Source organism: Hypomesus nipponensis, chromosome 8, assembly GCF_054491055.1.
Source record: "Hypomesus nipponensis isolate SF chromosome 8, ASM5449105v1, whole genome shotgun sequence".
NCBI lineage: Eukaryota > Metazoa > Chordata > Actinopteri > Osmeriformes > Osmeridae > Hypomesus > Hypomesus nipponensis.
Genome location: NC_140368.1, coordinates 5,904,866 through 5,926,787, shown reverse-complemented (window position 1 = coordinate 5,926,787; position 21,922 = coordinate 5,904,866). Strand labels below are relative to the sequence as shown.

The 21,922-nt window shown below is 44.6% G+C and overlaps 1 protein-coding gene and 1 long non-coding RNA gene across 2 annotated transcripts; both read left to right on the top strand.

Annotated features, from left to right (window-relative positions):
* Window positions 1-809: 809 nt before the first annotated feature.
* Window positions 810-6,636, top strand: dselb (dermatan sulfate epimerase like b). The gene has a single exon (XM_084703877.1). The coding sequence runs from the start codon at window positions 1,046-1,048 to the stop codon at window positions 4,718-4,720; it is 3,675 nt and encodes a 1,224-aa protein (XP_084560003.1). The 5' UTR covers window positions 810-1,045; the 3' UTR covers window positions 4,721-6,636.
* Window positions 6,637-20,183: 13,547 nt separating this feature from the next.
* Window positions 20,184-21,632, top strand: LOC146274886 (uncharacterized). The gene is made up of 3 exons (XR_014766377.1): window positions 20,184-20,738; window positions 20,846-21,027; window positions 21,212-21,632. It is a non-coding gene; the product is annotated as an uncharacterized LOC146274886 (long non-coding RNA).
* Window positions 21,633-21,922: the final 290 nt, after the last annotated feature.

Genomic DNA, 21,922 nt, shown 5'->3' with positions numbered 1-21,922 from the left:
TCAGTAGCGCGTCCGACCGCAAGATACGTGTTCAACCGCAATAGTTATGTGATGCAATGTGTGACCCAGAGACAACGGGAGCGCAAATCATCTGAATATACGGATCAGACAAGTAAACGTTTTTATAGCCTGTCTAACCTCAATGGGAATATATTCCATGTCTGCAATAGACAAGGCACTGTCTCATTCTTTGAATACAAAAGAGTGATTAGAACTTTTCCTTTACAACTTCTATCACTCTTCAACACATACTACCGGATTAATGAAGCAAGCTTAATAACGGAGACATAATTATCTTAAAATGGAAAACGACTAAATTATCGACTGAGAAAGACAAGAGTCGGCTACAACCAGAGATAGTATACGGACTGTGGTAGGCTACCTAGACAGCTCGCAATGCTAGCAGCGGATATGCGTTGTTTACTGTGGTTTGTGGATGTAACAGCCCGACCAAGGAGAATAAGAAGCCTCTGGGTGGCCGTGATTGGACCGGACACTGACTGGGGCTGACTGATGACTGACTGTGTGTCCAGGAGGAAATGTTTTGGGAGAGAGATCAATACGAGTTTGCTGCTGCGCGCAGGAGAAGATGCCAGTCTTTACATGCTCTCACTATGCCTCTCTCTCCACAGTGAGGAGAGCCTTATGCCCTGTTGGATTTATAGATAGATACTACGATTACTTTTTCTCTCATACATCATGTTTTGGTTGCAGCTTCATGGCGTGTTTTATGTGATGCGTTGCCAAAATAGGTGCTCAACTGCTCAACTTTATTTTTCTGCTGCGTTTGAACTCCAAATGGACATGGGAAAGGTCGGCTGACTTGAACATTTTATTGTTGCAAAATTTCTTATAGTAATGAAATGTTAATTTTCTAGCTGCAAGGTTTGATGGACTGTTTATTGACACTAAACAAGAATATTATGCCTAAGCATATTCCAAACGATCGAAATATGTCTCCTCAAGATATTTTTAATGCTTTGAAAAAAACCTTGAACTTATTGTTTCCAAGGGGAAGTATTTTTCATGCAGCTTTAAAAAAGGGATGATAATGAAGACAATAATGACATTGAAAATGCCTTTTACCATGACTATCAAAGTGATTCTGTATTCAGTGTTTTTTCTGGCACTGTTGGCAGTGGGAACAGCATTCTCTGGAGTTTTCAACGGTTCAGAAAAATATATTTTCACAGATGACTTACTGCAGCTCAAGCTCACCCAGGGCAAGGCATCGGAGCATCGGAAACTCCAGTCTACAAACTCTCATCCTAACCTCTATTTCAGCCAAGCAGATGTACAGCTTCTGAGACAAAGATCCACCACCACGCATGGTCACATTTTCAAAGTCATCAGGGGCGCAGTCCTGACCATGCTATCAAACGCACCCCTTTACATGCCACCTATGAAACACGATGAGTTTACCAGCAAGTGGAATGAGATTTACGGGAACAACCTGCCGCCTCTTGCCCTCTATTGCCTGCTATCCCCAGAGGACTCGGGTGCCCTCCAGTTCCTTCTCAAGTTCATGGATAGGATGGCTGATTACCCAGACTGGAAGGTGACCAGCGCTCCGAATGACGAGGTGCCCATGGCTCACTCTCTCACAGGGTTTGCCACTGCCTATGACTTCATCTACACACTCCTGGACGAGCAGCGACAAAATGTTTACCTCAAGAAGATTCGCTCAGAGACGGAGAAGCTGTATGAGCTTTCTAAGTACAGAGGGTGGGGAAAGCAGTACCTCCAAAACCACCAAACTACCAACATATTAGCCATCATGACGGGCGCTTTAGTGATAGGCACACACGACGACCCAGAGTCGATGATTTGGAAACAGGTGTCGGTGAACTATATGGAGAAGACGATGTTCCTGCTGAATCACGTTGTGGACGGTTCCCTGGACGAGGGGGTTGCCTACGGGAGCTACACGGCCAAGTCCATCACGCAGTATGTATTTCTGGCCCAGCGCCATTTCAACATCGATAACATGCAAAACAACTGGTTGCGTGGACACTTCTGGTTCTACTACGCCACTTTGCTGCCCGGCTTCCAGAGAACCGTTGGCATCGCTGACTCCAACTACAATTGGTTTTATGGCCCTGAGAGCCAGCTCATCTTCCTGGACACATTTGTTTTGAAGAACGGAACGGGCAACTGGCTGGCCCAGCAGATCAGGAAGCACCGGCCGAAGGATGGCCCCATGGGGCAGTCCTCGGCCCAGCGTTGGACTACCCTCTTCACTGAGTACATCTGGTACAACGCCCACCTGGCCCCGCAGCCTCCTCAGGGCTTTGGCAATGCAGGGATGCACATCTTCTCCAACTGGGGGGTGGTGACATACGGGGCGGGACTGCCTCATGGCCAGGGGAACACTTTTGTCTCCTTTAAATCGGGAAAGCTTGGTGGCCGAGCTGTGTATGACATAGTCCACGCCAAGCCGTACTCCTGGGTGGACGGATGGAACAGCTTCAACCCCGGGCACGAGCACCCTGACCAGAACTCGTTCACCTTCGCTCCCAACGGGCAGGTGTTTGTGTCCGAGGCGTTGTACGGTCCTAAGTACAGCTACCTGAACAACGTGCTGGTTTTTAGCCCGTCCCCCACCAGCCAGTGTAACTCTCCCTGGGAGGGGCAACTGGGGGAGTGTGCAAAGTGGTTACGCTGGACCGACGCCGGGGTGGGGGACTCTGCGGGGGAGGTGATTGCTGCCTCCTCACACAGAGACACCATGTTTGTGAGCGGGGAGGCGGCGCCTGCTTACTCCCCCGCCATGAGGCTGAAGAGCGTGTACCGAGCTCTGGTGCTGCTCAACTCCCAGACTCTGCTGGTGCTGGACCACGTGGAGAAGTGGGACGACTCACCCGTGACCTCGCTCAGCGCCTTCTTTCACAATTTGGACATTGACTTCAAGTATGTGCCCTTTAAGTTCATGGACAGGTATAACGGGGCGCTGATGGACGTGTGGGACGCCCATTATAAGATGTTCTGGTTTGACACGGAGGGGATCAGCCCTGTTACTAGAATACAGGAGGCAGAACAGGCAGCCGAGTTTAAGAAAAGGTGGACTCAGTATGTCAACGTCACGTTCCCTATCAGAGGACCTGTAGCCAGAGTAGCATACATAATGCATGGACCTCACGTCAAAGTGTCAAACTGCAGATTTATAGACAACAGCAAAAATGGAGTAAGACTCTCTCTAATCATCAACAACACAGAGAAGATTGTGTCTGTTGTGACAAACTATAAAGATATAGGAGCCCGTTTAAGTTATCTAGGCTTTGGGGGTCACGCCAAAGTGGAGGACAGGCATCAGATGGTTCGATTCGGCTTGGGAACGGAGCTTGTTCCCAAACAAATCCCGACTGACAATCAGCTGTTTGATTTTGGATTCACAGTCAACGTGATAGCGGGAGCGATACTGTGCGTGGCCATAGGTTTCCTGACACTGCAGAGGAAGTTCTACGTGTGTTTCAGTAGACTCATGCGCTACGCCCTCCTGTCCGTGCTCACGTTATGGATCGCCGAGCTGCTCTTTGTGTCCAGCAGCTGTGACCAGCTCCTTTGCGGGGTCAAGTGGAAAGGAGCGAGCGCCAACCCAGAGGTCAACAAACAAATCAGACTTTATGACCAACATCGTTTTCTCTTGCCCACTGTTGTCATAACAACACTGCCTGGCTCCGGCTCTGACATCCTCAAGCACCTTTTCCACAACACCTCCGACTTCCTTTACCTACGCGTCCCCACGGAGCACCTGGACATCCCCGAGACGGAGTTTGAGTTTGACTCCCTGGTGGACGCTTGCGAGTGGTCCAGGTCGGACGCGGTGCGTGGACACTTCAAGATCATCCAGGGCTGGCTGCACTCTCTGGTCCACAACACCAAGCTCCACCTCCAGAACATCCAGCTGGTGGAGAGCAGCCGGGTGAAGCCTCCCCCAAGGGCCGGGCCCTCCAGGGACCGCAGGAGGAGGGCCCGGAGGAGGGAACCTGCCGCCGAGCTCAAAGGCAAGCTGAGGGCCAGTCTAGACCGGGACGCGGATTACGTGAGGGAGATGAGACGCCACGTCGCAGAGTACCCCAACGCCCGTGTGGTCCTCAACATGCGGAGCGGCAGCTGGGCATTGAAACTGCCCTTCATCCAGGAAGTGGTGGGCCCGGCCATGAGAACCATCTATCTGGTCCGGGACCCCAGGGCATGGATCTATCTCATGCTTTACAACAGCAAACCCAGCCTGTACTCCTTAAAGAACATCCCGCAGCACCTGTCCCTGATATTCAAGGAGGATGCTTCCAGGGAAGGATGCCCAACTTCAGCCCCGGAGTTTAAGATGATCCGGAGGCTTCTCTCCCACTCTGAAGCGAACGCTGTCCTGATACTAGCCCACCTGTGGCTGGCCCACACCAGCGCAGCTCTGCGTGTGAGTGGGTCCATGTCTCGGGAGTCCAACCTCCAGGTGAGGTTTGAGGACGTGGTCAACTTCCCCCAGGAGACGGCAGAGAGGATCCACTCCTTCTTGGGGGTTCCTGTCTCGCCCTCGGCCCTCAATCAGCTCATGTTCACCACCTCCACAAACTTGTATAACTTGATGTATGAGGGGGACATATCACCAGCCAATATTGACATATGGAGGCAGAATATGCCCGGTAAGGACATTAGACTGATAGAAGAGACGTGTGGGATTGTCATGAAGCGACTGGGCTACTCCAGGTTTGTCAGTTAACGAAACAAAACTCTGCCCGATAAACTCTTGCAGCTCAGCTGAAGGGAAGTTGAAGATGTTTGTATCTGCCAATCTTTGATCTTGGTGTGATCTCTTGTTGTATTTTGCACTGATGACTGACAATGTAACGGTACATGTAATGTTTTAATCACAAAAGTAAAATGATATAAAGACAGAAGGAAAGGGTAGTTTTATTACACCTTTGTTCCCCTTTGGGTTCTATGACATGGTATGTGAGGTGTTACACTCAAACTTTTACAAGTGAGGATGTTTTACATTAAAATGAGTTGAGGGGATATGAAAGGGGAAACATATATAGTTAAACATGCCTTTCCCCTGTCACCCACACTCAGTGCCCCCAGGACATTCAAAACACTCTGAGTAAGATCTTTGAAGTCTTAACATCTAGCAGTTATCTCTTAAAAGGTTTTCAAAATACTACAGTGTCTAGGTTGATTATTTTTGTACATCTGTTAGCAGAAGTGGAGCTTCATTGTTTGACTATAAATATACATGGATAATGATGTGGATTGTATTTTCATAGACTGTAAACGTATACCTGTCGTGTGGCAAACATGCCATCAAGGAGTTGTGTTTGAAGTTCAAAGAAGACATGACATGATAGGTGGCTTAGCACTTTTGCAAGGAGTTTCCTCGATTGTGTGTGAAATTCTGTGCATAATTCTTTTTAAAGCCTCTCATGTCAAGTTAACTCTATGTAGCAATTAGCTTGAATGCATAATGTCGGATGGAATTTCTTAGACTAAAAGGAATTCTCAAAGTCTTTATGATTCACGAAGGCACACATCCCAAAGGGGAGCAGCGAAATGAATATTATTATTGTAACCCCCTTTAGCATGTATTGAACTAGATCAGAGGAAAGAGCTCAATAGGGATCAGGCTGTGCTAACTGTCAGCCTTGACACATTTTCAGTCTGAGCCATTGCAACACGTCCCCCACAGCTACCCACATTAATCTCCAAAACGTCATAACCGAGGCTCACCCTATGTTTTTATAGCTGTCTTATCTTCATCATTGAGGCCTGGAAGAAATGCAAATGGCATAAGTTTCCATTTCCTGTCGCTCTAAATCAGATCCTCGATGATCTTTCAGGCCTTTGTCTTAAAACTATTCTGTAGACACCAGACCGCACAAGGGATGAATATTAAGTTACTGAAATGAAGTTCCAGTTTATTGAAAGAGACGTTTCTTGACCATGATCAGTTTTCTTTGCTACAAAATGTGAGCGAAATGTTTGCCTTTAAGTGTACATTTACTGAATGCTTTCTTCAAACATGATTATATATTTGCATAATTCTTTCGGTGGATATGGTAGATGTTCAGAAACCGTCATTATATTTGTGAACAAAAACATGTAATTTTTTGGCGTTTTAAACAATATCAGTAGTTTTTTTTTCTCAGCCTGACTGGCCTGTTTTCAACTCAACACTGAGACCCTTGACTGCTTGGAAAACCTGTTTGATGTTGTGGTCTTTGAATGTGTGTAGACTTGGCAGATATGCTTTCACTTTGTTGTTGCAATCCTGTTACCAACTCTGTTTCGTATACTGTATGCTTGTGGGGATATGTTTCCTTGCTTCTGTGGCCTTGAATTACAAATATTTCTTCACATATATTTTCTGTGTGTTCCAAAGCAAAATGCAGAGGCATTGTATAGAAAAATAATAAATTCATAAATATATTAAAACACAGTGATCGTTCAGATCCATTACATGATTTGTGTGGATTTTTAGTAGACAGGGTATATTGATCAACATATAGTGGTAGAATTGTGTTCGTTTTTCATCACTTGGATAGTGACAGACCTAATGTAATCACTGTACGGATGCCTCACTATTTTACTGGGAAGGGTTGACAGACGTCTTAACTGCCCATATAGTGGACCTGCATGAAAAGGAAGGGCCATTAAAAATCTGTTAGGAGTTGCTCATGTCATCTCTTCCCTTAACAAGCACCCAGGCATATAAAACATGTCCTAACTGATACATGGCCAGACTCAGCCCTGCTTCTGTACCCTCACTCCCAGCCTCTCTCCCTGTCTCTTTCAGTCTCTTTCTCTCTGTCTCTCTCTCTGTCTCTCTCACTCACTCTCTCTGTGAGTCACTTGTTTTATTACTCATTTGTTCCTGATCCCAGAGAGTTGGGTAAATGCATCCCTCTATTAATTCCTCTCCCAGCCAAGGAAATGTCATTTACACGCAATTACTCACTCCAGGGTACTGTATACGTCAACAGTACAATACAGAAGTATTACAATTCTTAGGGTGCACTTCAGTTTAAGAAAAGGCATATTGCTCTTCTGTGGAGTTCCCCCTACAATGATCTGAATGCAAAACCGTTGTGACTGGCATTTAATGTTACTGTAATAACAGCTTTCCGAAATTAATTATTCCTTTGCCTAAAAAAGTCTACCAGAGATATGTTTCATAACCCAAGCTACCCTAATTTGTTTTAAATACTAACAGGTTATATAAATTATTCTAAAATGTCTTGTCTTGCTTCCATTTGTTAGCTAGAGGTATCCCTATAGTGTTCGTTTCATTCTGCTCCCTTACCTATCTTTTCATATCCACCAAGACAAATTACATAACAAAAAACGATTTGATCTCTCTGATTACAGAGAGAGTGTGTCAGATAGAGTAACTAATCTGTAGCAGGGGAAATAAGGAGAAGAATTAAGGTTATTGTGTAAAATGTTATAAAATAAAACTGTATAGGATAATACCACACATAATAATCATGTGTTTCTGATCCAACTACTCAGGATGAATAAATACTACAGCACAACCATTGAGAAACACAAAGAAACACCACTACAAAACCAGAATGAAATGAAAAAACAAGCAGCAGAAAAAACAAGGGGCCAGAGGACGATTAACAATACATGATCAAAAAAAAAAAAAAAAAAAAGGTACATCGTCTAACAGTTACTACTATTGCATCTGGACGAGAGGATTCACACAGTATCACGCTGGAGACTAGAGGTTAACCGGACGGAACAGAGGACTCGATTTCAGCTGAGTTGCCATCGTCCTCCCTGCGCTATCTGTATCCTCAGCTCCCAAGGATCCCTCCCCGGAGAGAGCGTCTCTCTCACACCGCCATGTCTCCTGCCAAGGCTCATTCATTAACCTTTACTGCAGTCACCATCAGTCACAGCACATTCCGCTTTTCCAGGGAAGGGCATTGTTCGACGGCTATGATGTGCCACAGAATTAACCTATCAATGCAAGAGAGGGAGAGAAAGAGTGAGATTGCTGGTAACGTTGGCATTGCTCACAGTTTGAGCAATCTGAAGACGTGGGAATGAATGAGAATTGCTTTAGGAGCCTCACTTGGAGATCTGGAGACGCGTGTGCCCTTGGGGAGGGGACAAGAAAAACAGGGATGGAGGCAGGTTAGTTGGAAATAAAGTATCATTTTTTGTTGACAAGGTGTAGGCAGATGGCTAAGCCACTGTATCCCCCCCCCACCCTCCTCCTCCCCCCTCCACACACATTCGCACATTCTGGGTAATTTTCACCTTACAAATAGTAATGGCATGAAAGCAGATCAGTGCAAATGTTTTCCCTGCTGACACCACTCTGTTTGGCTATGGGATGGCGTGAGCCCGGATCAATCTGATTGGTATTAATGTGAGCTGACTGGGGAGGAAATACAGGGCATTGTCAATTTACAACAGAGGACGAGCTTCATCTGTTGTGAAAATGGAATCCTTCATGGCAATCAAGCAAAGCGTCACACATTAATGAAGTTGATCCACAGGATTCAAGGTTCATCTGAAGCCGAGGGGAAATCATAAAGGATAGAATGTTTTGTATTTCACTACAAGGTTACTTGTCAGTCGTAGACATACCCATAGTCATAGCATGCCCAATATATAACTAAAATATTTGTATTTCTTGAGGAAGCAGTTGATGTAAATGATGGCATTTGTTTTGGATTTGAATATTTATTTGTGGGTATTGATGGTGTAGAAGAATATACTTTCATCAGAGTGAAGTGGTTGCTTCTCCATTCTATCCATTACCAGTGAAATTCATCCATGATTGACAGATTTACTGTTTAGTCTCAAGTGTTATAAGTGAGAATTGCTGTCGCTGTAGACAAGCTTGACACGTGATGTTAAAGATAGCTATCTGTCATCTGTGTTGGTAAAAGCTTTTTCTTTTATCTCCCCAGATCTGATGGAAGATGCATGACAATAATTGAACTTGCATTTCTAACTGTTGTTTACCTTTTAGCATTATCACAGCAACAACAACTTAAAAATGCAAAGTATACTTATTTAAAATAAATATTTTGAATCTGAAAGATTGTATTTGACCTTTCCAGCTCCAGTGTCATCTCTGGCCCTTAACTGAAAACATCTTCTTTCTGCTGCTTAGCACTACACATACGCTATGATATTTATTGAACACATTTACTAAATGTAAATGTATTGAGACTTGGCTTTTGAAGGGAAACCCTTTTACTTCCTCTCAACCTTTTTGTTCTTCTTAACCACTTAATTTCTGTGAATCTATCTTACTACAGTCAAGGTTACCTTGTCTCACTCAACATCCAGGCTGAACCTTGCTCATGTCAGGCTATACATTGGGGGGCTTTGTGAATGTGGTTTACTTTTAGTCATTTAGCAGACAGACGCTCTTATCCAGAGCGACTTACAGGACATTCCACCGAGGCAAGTAGAGTGAAGTGCCTTACCCAAGGACACAACCAAATTTGGCACGGCCAGGAATCGAACCAGCAACCGTCTGATTACTAGCCCGATTTTCTAACCACTCAGCCATCTAACCCCAACTTTTAACTTGCCTCTGTCTCCAGTTTCAACCCCTGCGGCTCGTCCACAAATGCAAACCAAGCACAAAGGGCCGCTGTGACGTGTTTATAAACATCAACTCTCGCTCTGTTGACAGACGGCTTCAGCTGCCGCCTGACAATGTTAGCGCAAATTGGACTTGACCCGTTCTGTTGGAAAACGACTTTGTTCAACAAGAGAGGCCGATATTGTGAGTTAATGAGCTGTTTCGGTCTATTACGAGGCTACGCTGCGCTACACTAACTCAACCTCAGAGCTGTTGTTTTTTTTTCTGAGGTGAGGGACAGTTTCCAGCTGGCGTGCGGACAGACAGACGGGAGAAGCTGTTCCTGGATGACAGACTCAGTACTCGTTCATTACGGGAAGATCAGGAAACCAAAACCCTCTGTCACAGCACGACTGTGGCCACTGCTCGCCCCCAAGGTCTGAAAGACGTCAGTACTCAGCCACTCATGTTTTATTGGCTAGAGAAATACTATTGGCAGCAGAAAAGAAAAGAGATAAATATGTGTCTCAGATTGTTGTCGTTTTCCTGGCTGTGTTCCATCCTGAATAATGTAATTAGGCATGAATCAATGAATCTGAACTTGGTATGATTTGATTTAAATGTTGGCGGAGGAGCGCTATGTAACAGTCCCTGTCAGGCTGGATGTACAGTGCCTGTGTCATAGTGGCACCTTTGATAGTGCTTTAGCTAAGAACCTGGCAGACATAAGAATGAAGATATTGCCGCAATGAAAGCTTAAGAAATTTTATGTTCCCCTAAGCCCATCCACAGTACGACAAGCTCTCTAGCTTTCTTGGTACGCTACATGTGGTGAAAGGTTACTTTTACTAGATAAGAAATTGACCAGGAAACCTGAGATGGGGAGGGAATTGTGAACAAGGAGTTTAGGAGGTAAGCTGCTCATTACTGTACAGCTTTGTATCATCCTCCTACCCTGCCACCCAATCAGACTACTCACCATCTAGCATGAACCTCAGGTGTCATGCCAGGCACGCAGAGATCACCAAAATGCTGACTTTTTGATTCCTAACGAGACATATTTCATGATGATGTTTCCTCAGTGGAAACATTTGGTCTGTTTGTGGCCTTTTCAGGACACGTGGAACAGCATATGCCCTCCAGTGGGGACCTGCAAGCTTAACCCAGAAAAGGCAAGCCACCATATGTTATAAACCTGTCTAAATCAGTCTATTAAACACTGCAACCTACCTGTTAATAGATTTACTGATAGGAAATTGTAATTTCTTCAATAGATTCTTTTGAGTTTTCTAGGACACCAGTTAAGGGAAAGTTATACAGTTACCCTGGACAATTTCTGGTATACTAACTGAGAAAAAAAAGGCCTGTATTAGCAGGAATCTGCAGCATTGTCCCTGACTAAGGCATTCCAGAGCTCACTTAAAACGGAGGCCGCCATTTCCCCAAACACACCTCCTGACAGCCTTGTTTTATTGTGAAAGAGTCGTCTTAGCAACATTGACAGGTTGGTGAGAGACTGGGGGTGGGTCCTCTCGCATTCCCCTCCTCCCCAGTGAGGTTTAGCTGGAGAGAGGAAGCCAGATGGCCCGATTCTGTGCTCATCTGCTTCAAGTCCTGGGAGACAGCCTATCTGCTCTACTCTTGGCTACATATGCAGGCACAGCACGGCAAACACACCACCAACTGATATTGAGAGAGACAAGGCCAATGCAATCCTGCACCTATCCCAGTGAGAAAGTGTATCTAGGATGTTTTTTTTTAATGATTGTCATCCTGTATTGTGGTTTTTCATACTCGGCAACACAATAGCACAGGTGTTGTGTGTGTGTGTGTTGTTCTGCCTGCTGTGCACACGGACTCATGGGATGTGTCCGTTCATGCTCAGTGTTAGAACAAAATGACAAGATCAAAAGAAAAAAATGGATGTGTTATGTCCTTGATATGGTGGACGTGTCACCGCGGCAATACAAAGGGATGATCCGATGACAGTGGTAATAGCTTTGGAGAAGACGTGTTGGACGTTACACCATGACTTGAATCTAGAACCGAACAAGATGGATGAAAGCTTCCAGCTGCTTGGCTGTATCCATCATTTTATACAGAACCCAAATTGAGAATTTGATCAGGAGAGAGATGTTGAAGGTCAAGTATTTATCTTGTTGTCGTTTTAGGCTCTACGTCTTCTTTTTGTGGTTGTGATAAATGAGCAGCTCTATTCTAGTTGGTCTGTTGGTGAAACTTAAACCTGAAGGCCAGAAAAGGAGTTTTTGTTCTGTAATGTTATGCTCAAATTGATTCTGTGTGAATGAATTGCAGCTCAAAAGGTATTTCCAGCTTGTACTTCAGCCTCTTAAATCTCTACTCTCTTTCCCCAGATGTCCTTCCTTCTAGGGCACAGTCTGATATATGCTACATTGTTCAGATTCTAGCTATGTACTAGGGAGTAAAGAACACAACATCATCACAGATCATACAGTTCATGTGTCCTGAGTCTGGAGCTTGAGGACCCTCCATGGAAACATACTCAAGATGGCCTATCACCTTAGCTGAGCAGGTGCGAAACTAAACATTAATCCTATCAGTGTACGAACCTTGCCTAACCTCATTGCATTTGCTGTTTTTTTTGCACTAAACTCTTTGTATTCCCTGTCCTGGCTAAGCCTTTCATGTATGGGCTCTCTGCATTTCTCCCAAACATGATATCAAATGCAAACACCTCCTTATATCACAGCAAAGCTCTGACTTTAATCCTTCATCCATCGTGCCGAGCAGGGGTGCTTGAATAACGGCCAGCTACAGACATGACAACCCCTGTCTGCTCACTCCTCAGTCCCCCCCCACACCTCTCTCTCACACACACACACACACACACACATGCACACACATGTATGCACACACACATGCACACATACAGGTACATACATGCACACACACCAACTGCAGTGTGGGAGAGACCACATAGCTCTTCCCCCTGGTTCTGCGGATGTTGGTCGCCTGTCATCCATGCATCCTTTGGCTTCCAGGGATTGGCAGGTCCTCCTTAGGGCAGGAATGATGCTGTCTCCTTAATGAGGGCCTTTGGTTGCCGTGACATTCTTTCTGAGCAGCGACTATGGGGGAAGTAATGTGTAGATCATGTCCCTGTAGCGGTGGCGTCTCATTAAGGGCCCGGACTGGAGTGATTGGCTGCGTTGCATTATTGATGAGGGACCAATGGAGGCTCTGATTAATTGAAAAAGTCCTTGGTGCCGGGAGGAGAGAGATGTGTGAGTGCATTCCCTGTGTGAGCAGCCTCATCACTTCAGCCCACAATTGGGCAAAAGAGGAGTGCATTATGTGTAAAACAGAGGCTGACGCATGCGTGTCACACACGTGCACACACTCTTATAATGATCTGTCTTCTATATTTATGGAATCCTGCAGCACACACACTGTTTAGATGAAACGGATGGTTGAAGCAGAGCGATGGGCAGGGCTGGACATCAGCAGGCTGAACAGATGAATTCTGAGAGGAGTGAGAGTAGGAGAGGGGCAGTTATGGTGCTCAACCAGCCCAGCTGTATGTCGCCAGGCACCTGCGATACATGGAGGGTAAATAAATTATAAAGCTGTCAAGAGACGAACCACAGGACAAAGATGGATTAGCAAAAGCAATCAAAAGCTAACAAAGCTGAACCGGGAGAAAGGTGGGGGTGGTGTTGCTTGGGGTGGAAGGGATGGTTGTTCGAGTACTTCCATTATCTTGTTGCTTTTCGAGGGATTGTCTACATGCTAATATTTAAGTGTCCTCACTGAGCTTTGGTTCACAACCAGCACTTGGAATTCTGACTGAAATTTCTCCAACGAAGGTTGAGTATAACAAGGGATCTTGGTACTGTGATCTATACATACTGTCTATGAGAGCTCTATTATTTAGTACAGTAAAGACTACAGAGAGAAAAAGTTAATTACTGAGAACCTTCTAAAAAAGTTGACGTCATCCATATCTTTGAAAATCTCACTGTAACTTCGGTGAATGTATTCTCTTTTTGCCTTCTTTAACTTAAACATTTAGAGATGTTGGGAGAACACATGGGAGATGCCGTACACAAAGGCCCTTGACGATGACTACGGTCAGGTTCATTGGAGAGCGCTAAGGCCGGGTTCTTCTTGGGAGGAACTTCTGGAGCTCATTCGGATCATTCCTTAAAATCTGTATCTTTTTGGAGACACAGTTGACCTCAGATCAAGTCTGCAGCAGGGTGATCCAAAGGGCTGTGGCCTTGTGGTGACGGGTTCTAGCCTGAATTACAGGTCTGGATAGAACACCACCAGTAACATCCATCTCTTGTCCTTGTCTCCCTGCCGAGATGTTTAGTTAGCAAGATTTTAATTGATAGATGTAGAAAATGTGTCTCTTTCTCTCTCCATTGCTCCATTTCTCTCTCCTCGATCTTTTTCTCTTTTTCTCAACCTTTCTATGTACACTGTATGACTGCCACTGAAGATGAGATGCAAGCTGACTATATGTATCAGACGTGAATGTTCTTACTCTGTGTTCATTTGATCCTTTCTTTTTCATGTAAACACCATTGATTGTAGATAATAGCTCATTCTACAGGAAATCAATCGGATCCCCTTTTAAGATTGCTGCTTTGTCTGGTAGCTGTGCTGGTAATGGTGTTTACCGTGTAGAAAATAGCCCAGCCTTGCTAAATGAGAATCCTGTCGCCTCCACTGATAACTTGCTGAACTTAATTTGGCATCTCTGGAACATTAGTTTTGCAGATAAAGAATATCTATTTCTGTGTGAATGTTGGTGTTGGTGTGCATTGCTTTCAAGAATGACTCAATGTTAAAACATACAAACATTTTACTGAGAAATTCATGGCCGTATGTGCCAGGCATCAGAAGATGATGCGACGTTCTACAATAGAGAGCTACCAAAAAGCACAGTAGAGTTTTTCCCGCAAACTATGTGAGAAAGCAACGCTTTCTTATGTGCGATCACAGTTGGTTAGATCAGCAACTGCAGTCTTATTTGGTCATGTAAAGTTGTCATGTGTTAAAAACTGCTTGTGACTGAATAACAAAGATCTGTCTGAACATCTGTTGACTGTATGTTATCTTTGTTTTCACTATGAACACAATTCTCTGACTTTCATGCCTATTTCCAGTGGAAGCAAAAAAAACCTTTGAAAAAAGGTTTGAATCTAACTAGTTGCTTCTAAGAGAAGCAACACTAGCTCTGCCTTAATTGTTATAACCGCACCATCACCTCAATATAACCTCATGCAGACCCCGAGCCAAAACCCCACTCAAAAGATTAGTCATCTTGACGAAAAAGAACAACAACTCCTGATGGAACTGCAGGGGATCTATGCCTGCTAGATCACTCTTTAATGTCGTTCCTGATGATTGGCCGTGCCTGCCTCCCAGGTCAGTATAATTGCAGGCTATCTCGTCTGCCGGGGGAGATGTCAATATCAAACCAGTCAGTTTTCCCGCTCTGCATGCCAACATGGCTGCTCATCAGGCTTATTGGCAAGGACTTTCAGGGTAATGTTTCACTGGAAGAGAGAATGAAAACACCTCAGGGTTGGTGAAAATTCCAATTAGTAGAAGTCAATATTTAGCAAGTGTTTGCATTGACCATAACTCTCCCGCTGAAGACTTGAGTTGCAAGAGCACAGTGGTTTGAATCATTGCACCACAAAAAGAGCAATGCAGTCATAGCCTACTGCAGGAGAACCATGTGATTCAGACACCAGTAATCCACGTATCATGTCTCCGCAGACATGTTCATCCATATGCAGTGGAGACCTGATCCCTCGCTCAGCGAGCGTCTATGACACCACCTCAGTGTGATTCTAGAACACTGCTGAGGCGAGACCTTCTTCTGCTTCCTGACCAGGATCCAGTTTCACAGGAGATTTGCGGTGCAGTCAGGAAGTAAACAGAGCGTTTCATAAGGCCTGCAGCTGGGCGGGGAGAGGGAGAGGGGAATGAAGCTATGCAGAACTTATGTTTCACTTGCCTTTTTATCATCCACTCAAGACTGCAGACAACCCTCAACCTTTCACACACGCACAAACAAACACACCCACACACCCACACGCATGCATACACACCTCTGTGCAGGTGTGTATGCAGAGTGTTCACACACTGAATTCAGAACAGAAAGCCCCTGGGTATAGTGTCTCTGTTAGCGTTATCTGGGGAAGCTATGTAATCCTCTACGTAAGTAAAAAAAACTGCATCCTAACAGGTTCACACCAGGAACCACATCATAAGTGCCAGTAAATGCTTTATTTTAGTTTTAACACAGGGCCAATTGAATGTACGATAAAGCCAATGTACTTCCAATAGAAGCATGTAACAGGCAAAAGCCATTTCAATGTTTCTCCTTTTCTCCTTTTAGCAGACCTAAACTAGGGAATACAGTCTGATCCATGTCCATGTCCCCATGAGGACAGACCTTTGCTCTCCAGAAACCCTGATACATGTGACGGGACAATGCCTCCCCGGGTGGAATGGAAGCGAGGTATCGAACACAGGGGCAAGTGGCATTTATCTCTTGCAGGCTGCAGCCAGAAGAGGCCTCCCCCACCCTTTTGTCCTCCCCTTCCTCACCCACTGCCTCCCTCCCCACCCCTGTGCCTCAACCTGCCTCACCATCTCTTCCCCTCTGCCTCCCACACCACCTGCATTCCCCTTCCATCCGACCCCCCACTTGTCACTCTGCCTCCCCCCTCCCCCCTCCCCCCTCCCCCCTCCCCCTTCCCCCCTCCCCCTCTCCCACCCCCCTCCCCCACCTTGGCTCCCCTTCCCCACCTTGGCTCCCCCCCCCCCCCAGTGCCCTCCCTCCTCTTTCTGGGTCGGCTTGCAGTGCCAAAACAGGAGCAAGGCGGTCCCTTCTCATCTCCGCCAGCTCTGATCTCATGCTTCTCCTAGCCTTTGTAGTGTTCCAGCTGTGTGGCTCAATGGAGATAAGACACCTGCATTGATTCCCAATACAACCCCTGGCACAGCGAGCACAACACGTCTGGCCGGACATTCTAATCATAAGTTAGACACACAATTGCTCTCATGCACCCATCCTTCCAATGCTGTCTTTGTATGTGGAGTTGTACGTACTCACGATCCTACGACAGTGTAAAGGTGTCCAGATGTCCTCTCTGGACTGTGTGAAAGGTTTCTACACGTCTTTCTTTTACGTCATATTGACGTGCTTGAGGAGTCACACTGAATTAACGCTAGTGTGCCATCATTGCGTATTATCAGTATATGTGAAAACAAAGATTGCTTAAGATGTTGCACTAAGGCCCTTTGTCCAGATGTTTAAAATATCAACTTCTTAGGCAGGTCATCCACTGATCAGGTGGTCTTGGTGCCTGGTTGATTTGAGGTGACACCATCTTTTTATTGCCAATCTGGAGAAGACAGACAGTATAACATGGATGCAATGGCTCCCCATGTTGAATTGAGGCCTCTCTCTGTCCCATGCAATTACAATGCATGGAGGAGCTGATCCAAATTACCCTTTCAACGTACCCACATAAATGCTTGGGCACTATTAAACTGTCTAGAGCGATGCATTCACGCCATTGCATTGTTGAAATAAAATAATTTTCTCTGCACTGTCCAGCAATCCAATCAATAATTACTGTGGTTGGAGGGACCTAGACCTTGTAATGTTTTAATCAGACCCTGTTATTGAACCTTTCGAGTTGTAATAAAAAAATGAGTAGGAATTAAGCGCTGCCAAATGGCAAGCAAGATTGGCAAGGCAGTCAAATACAAGAAAATTAGTAGGCTGGTTTGTTCATTTGCAATGGAGATTAGTTTTCAGAGAAAAACAATAGGATTATTGTAATATTTTTCTCGACCCAATAAATATTAAATGTTTTGCTTTGAACTGCTGGCAATAAACGAAATAGACTGCCTGCAATTTCAGAAATTGAATATTTATCATTTTAGGCACCAATATGAGTTTGGGTTGTGCCCACGATGCAGGAAGATTTTGCATCCTAATCAGTTATGCCATGTATTTAGTGGTCACACAAGTTGATGGCTTGAACAGGTTTCACTGTACCCCTGAGGTGCATAACAATAGAACGTTTCGAACTGCTCATTGTCGTATCTCAAAACATTTCCATGTAGCCTAGTGTAGCAGTCAAGCCCTAATGTCTCACATATTTATTCCTTTAGACAGAGGGTCACGTTCATAGAGAGAGAGTGAAATAAGACAGGGCAGAGCTGAGCAGCTTCCTGCTGGAAACAGTATCTCCTTTCGAGAGAGTAAAGAGAAAGGAGGGAGGGGAAAAAGAGGTAGAGCAGATAGAGGACCAGGCTATTTGGAGCATAATTTCCATGGGGACAGAACCAGCTCCCCTCATGCTCACCTTGAGGACTCACATCGGGGCCGTTGTCGTGGTGACAGCAAGCCCAAACGCCCAGCGCAGTCACAGGGGGATGCCTCAATGGGTAAACACAACCAAACATCGTGTGTTGGTAATGCCAGTAATGCTTGATCATACTGTATCACCACACACTGTATGTCAAGGCTCCTCAACTCTGTTCAAGGAGAACGGTCTTGCTGTGAGTTACACAACTAGCTTGTCTAACAAAAAACAACAACAATTATAGTTGAGGTGAAAACACGTAGCACATTAGTACTTTTCCAGGAACAGGGTGGATCTATGTGCTGTGTGCAATGTTTCTGCGATCACTGTTTGACACAGCGTTGTTTATCAACAGGGGGCGATAGTCATAGGAGCTTGCATGTTAACATCCTACGGTGGAATGAACTCAGGGCAGAACGTATGACAACTCAGAAGGGATGTGAAGGAGAATTGGATGCAGACAGTGACAGGGCTGATATAACACACACACTCTGTAGATCATCACGTGGAGGTTGATGTCAATGTCAAAAGTGCTATCCTATGACGGCGTGGGGGACCATTAAATATTTAACAGTGTTGATGGTGCAACTTGAGAGCGTTGCCGAGCCATTTGGGGTCGGCCTCTTTAAAGAGGGCTTGTGGACAAGGGCTGTTAATTTTCTTTTGCCACGTCTGCTGTCTAATACACCTGGAGGCCGCGCTCCTTAAACATTTCTGTTTATTTATGGTCTCATGTCTGCCTCACAGTTTTTTGACAGAGGACTCAATCCTTTTCAAGGTCTACAATTTGTAACTGTGTCTCACACTGAACATCTTTCAGTTGTGGTAATGATAATGTTGTTGGACAGTATTGGAATACTCAATCGCAAATTGCTGGTTGCTGTTTGGGATCCTGTGGTGAAAGTCACTGGCTCCACCAGCTCAAACCTATTATTGAGCCAGGATTCCCCCTAAAAAGGTTTTGCTTTTGTGACAAAGTTTAAACAAATCTTTCTTTAACATTAAAAAAAAAAAAATCTCCAGAAATCGAGTGACAATTTATGTACCACTAGATGGCAATTAATCATCAGTTAAAAAATTATAATTGCAGTATGAGTTTAGATGAGAGCATAGTCTGTTCATTAGAGTACGTGGTGAGCAGGGTGTTGTGGAAATCAAAATATAACAAGCACTTTTCAACACAATCTGTTTGCTTCGTTAATTCCTTGGTTTCCATCATTATAAAATTTTAAATTTTTTGTTGCAGTCTTGATGTGTGGTTTGGATAGAAAGAACATCCCACACACACACACACACACATACACACACATACAATCAAACCAAGGTGTTACAGCTGCAAGCATCTTTTGTATGTGTACGAGTCTGTATCAATGTCTTTTCAAACTGAATAATGTAGGATTATACACTTCAAATAAATACAACTTGACAAAGGACAAAGGACATAGTAGGCTCAAGACGCACTTGTTTCGGGAGTACAAAGGTACTTAGGAAGATTGGCTGGACCTGATGTTTCCTCCAGGATCACAATGACTCCTATTGAGAGACTTGTTGCTCTTGTTGGTTAGTTGTAACTGACTTAAAACTGTTGTACTTGCTGTGTAATATATTTTTGCTGCTTGCATTTTTCCACAGGTACACCCTTGCATTTTTGTTGTTGTTTAGGTTCATGTTGTTAAATTGTTTAATTGTAACATGTTCAAATACATGCTCTTATGGTTCTTCCCTTTGGGATTTATTTAGTTTTCACAGTGTATGCTTCATGTTTTGGCTACCTGTAATGTTTGGGCATTGTTATGATCAGTGACCTATGCACTTTTGTAAAGCTCTCTTTTGGAAGTCGCTTTGGATAAAAGTGTCTGCTAAATGCATACATGTAAATGTACTTACTTTTTGTTTCACCTCACGTTCATGCCACATAACAGGCTAGTATTTTCCCAACCTTCATACCCTTATTTTGTGTTCTGAACCCTAACCACCAATGACAACAGTCAGAGGCAATGAAACCCCCTCCTGATGAAGATGTCTCTGATTATCAGAAGCCAGAGATGAAATGGAATATATTTATACTGCATTGTTAAGACTGCCTGGGTTTAACTGATCAATAATTCACGGCAGAAGCCTGCCTATCTCCTGGAGAGGGGGGGGGACAAGTAGATAAAAGAAAGTAAAAAAAAAAGAAAGACAGAAAATGGAGGAGACAGAAGTTTCTGATGAGCTTGAGAGTTTTTTTTCCCCTGTATTAACGGCAGAATGGAAGATAAGCAAGGGGAGGTAATGGAGAGACCCCCATGGGAGGAACCAGCCAGTGAGCCAAACCGCCTCCGCAGATTGGATTAATATTGCATGGACGCCAAGTGCAGGCCCCCTTTCTGGAACACTGATTACCTCATCTCCCTCTTTCACATCTTTTTAAAGAAAAACGCATCTCGACACAACGACGCTGACTCTGCAATGAAAACAAAGCCAGCTGCCAGTCCTCTTCTGGAATACAAGGCCGATTTCTAAACATCTCTCCATAACCAAAGAAGAAAAACTTTGAGTAAGAACTAATTGAATGTTACAGAAGGAGCATCAAGATATTCTGTCTGGGCAGAGGTTAGCGTCTGAGTCTGCTGAATATACTGCTGGTATCTCAGAAACAATATCCATGCAAATTTTCAAAACATGACATTACGTCCTGTATTGTGCTCTGTCATTAAAAGTAGCGTCAACTTTAGTTAAACGCGAGAATTGCCGGGAGGTCCTATGGAATGAGTTTATCCTTTCAGTCGTGTTTCAGTTTTATTTTCCGTCCATGGAATCAGGTGATTGTATAACAGTTCTCTGCTAACTATCAAACAATGTCTTTGCAAAGTCATAGCTACAGTATGTGTGTGGGCACATTATAATTTTTTTTCACCGAACATGACAGAATCTGACTGGGAGCTGTTAGTAGGGTGGCTCTTTAGTGTCGAGGGAAACAAGAGAGGGAAGAGGAGGAGGAGTTTGAGAGTCTCTGAAAGACTAAAATGCAGTAGAGGAGAAGAATGGCTCCATTCCGAATCGTTCCAGAAGTCCCAGGAGAAACTGAACGATTGGTCAGGACCTGACTGGGTATTTCCCCTCTATCTTACTTTGATACTATCCCCCACACACACACATACACACACACACACATAAATACACATTCTGACCTATCTGCTGTCTGACCCCCCCCCAGCCCACAGGGAATAGAGGAGCACCAGCAGCATTTCCTCTGTAATCTGTCATGTTTTCTTCTCTGTCCGACTCTTTGCAGTTCTGCAACTTTTGATGAATGGGAGGAACCGCCTGCAACACCTTCACCCTTCCACCGCCACGCCTGCCGACCGTGGGTAAAAGCTGCTAACTGAGACCAGCGCGCGTCATCCGCTCATTAACTACACCTGTGTTAGCCAGCACAAGCCCATTGGGCCACGTCCGATAAGGCGGCATTAAAAGGCCGCGCAGATATGCACACACACCCAGGTTGTTGTATGATCTGTGCTGCTGCTGCCCTCCACCACCCCCTTCTCCCCCATGCTGTCTGTATGTTCTATATTTCAGGGGGATTATATCTCTATTGCTCCCTGCCTCATATTTCATGTATGTATGTGTCGCATCGAGGAGGCAGGGAGTGCTTCCCTTAGATTATCCACTCCGCCAAAGTCTAACCTATTTCCATGTCATGGTTATCAATAAATGCTCAATCTAATATGTGAGTGTCTTGTCTGAACTGCTGCTTTGCTCTGTCTTGTCCAGACACCTGATTAACCTACATAGAAATAGGCACAGAGCATGATGAGATTTATCATAGGGAACAAATGAGGAATAAATATTGCTGACAAATAGGGCAAGGCTTGACTAGGTGGTAATACTGAATAGCAACATACAGTATTGATTTTAGTGTCCTTGCGTTTTTGAAAGGCAGTTAATTAGAAAAAAGTTTAGGCGGGCCTAGCCTTGATCCTAAAATATATATAGGTATGTT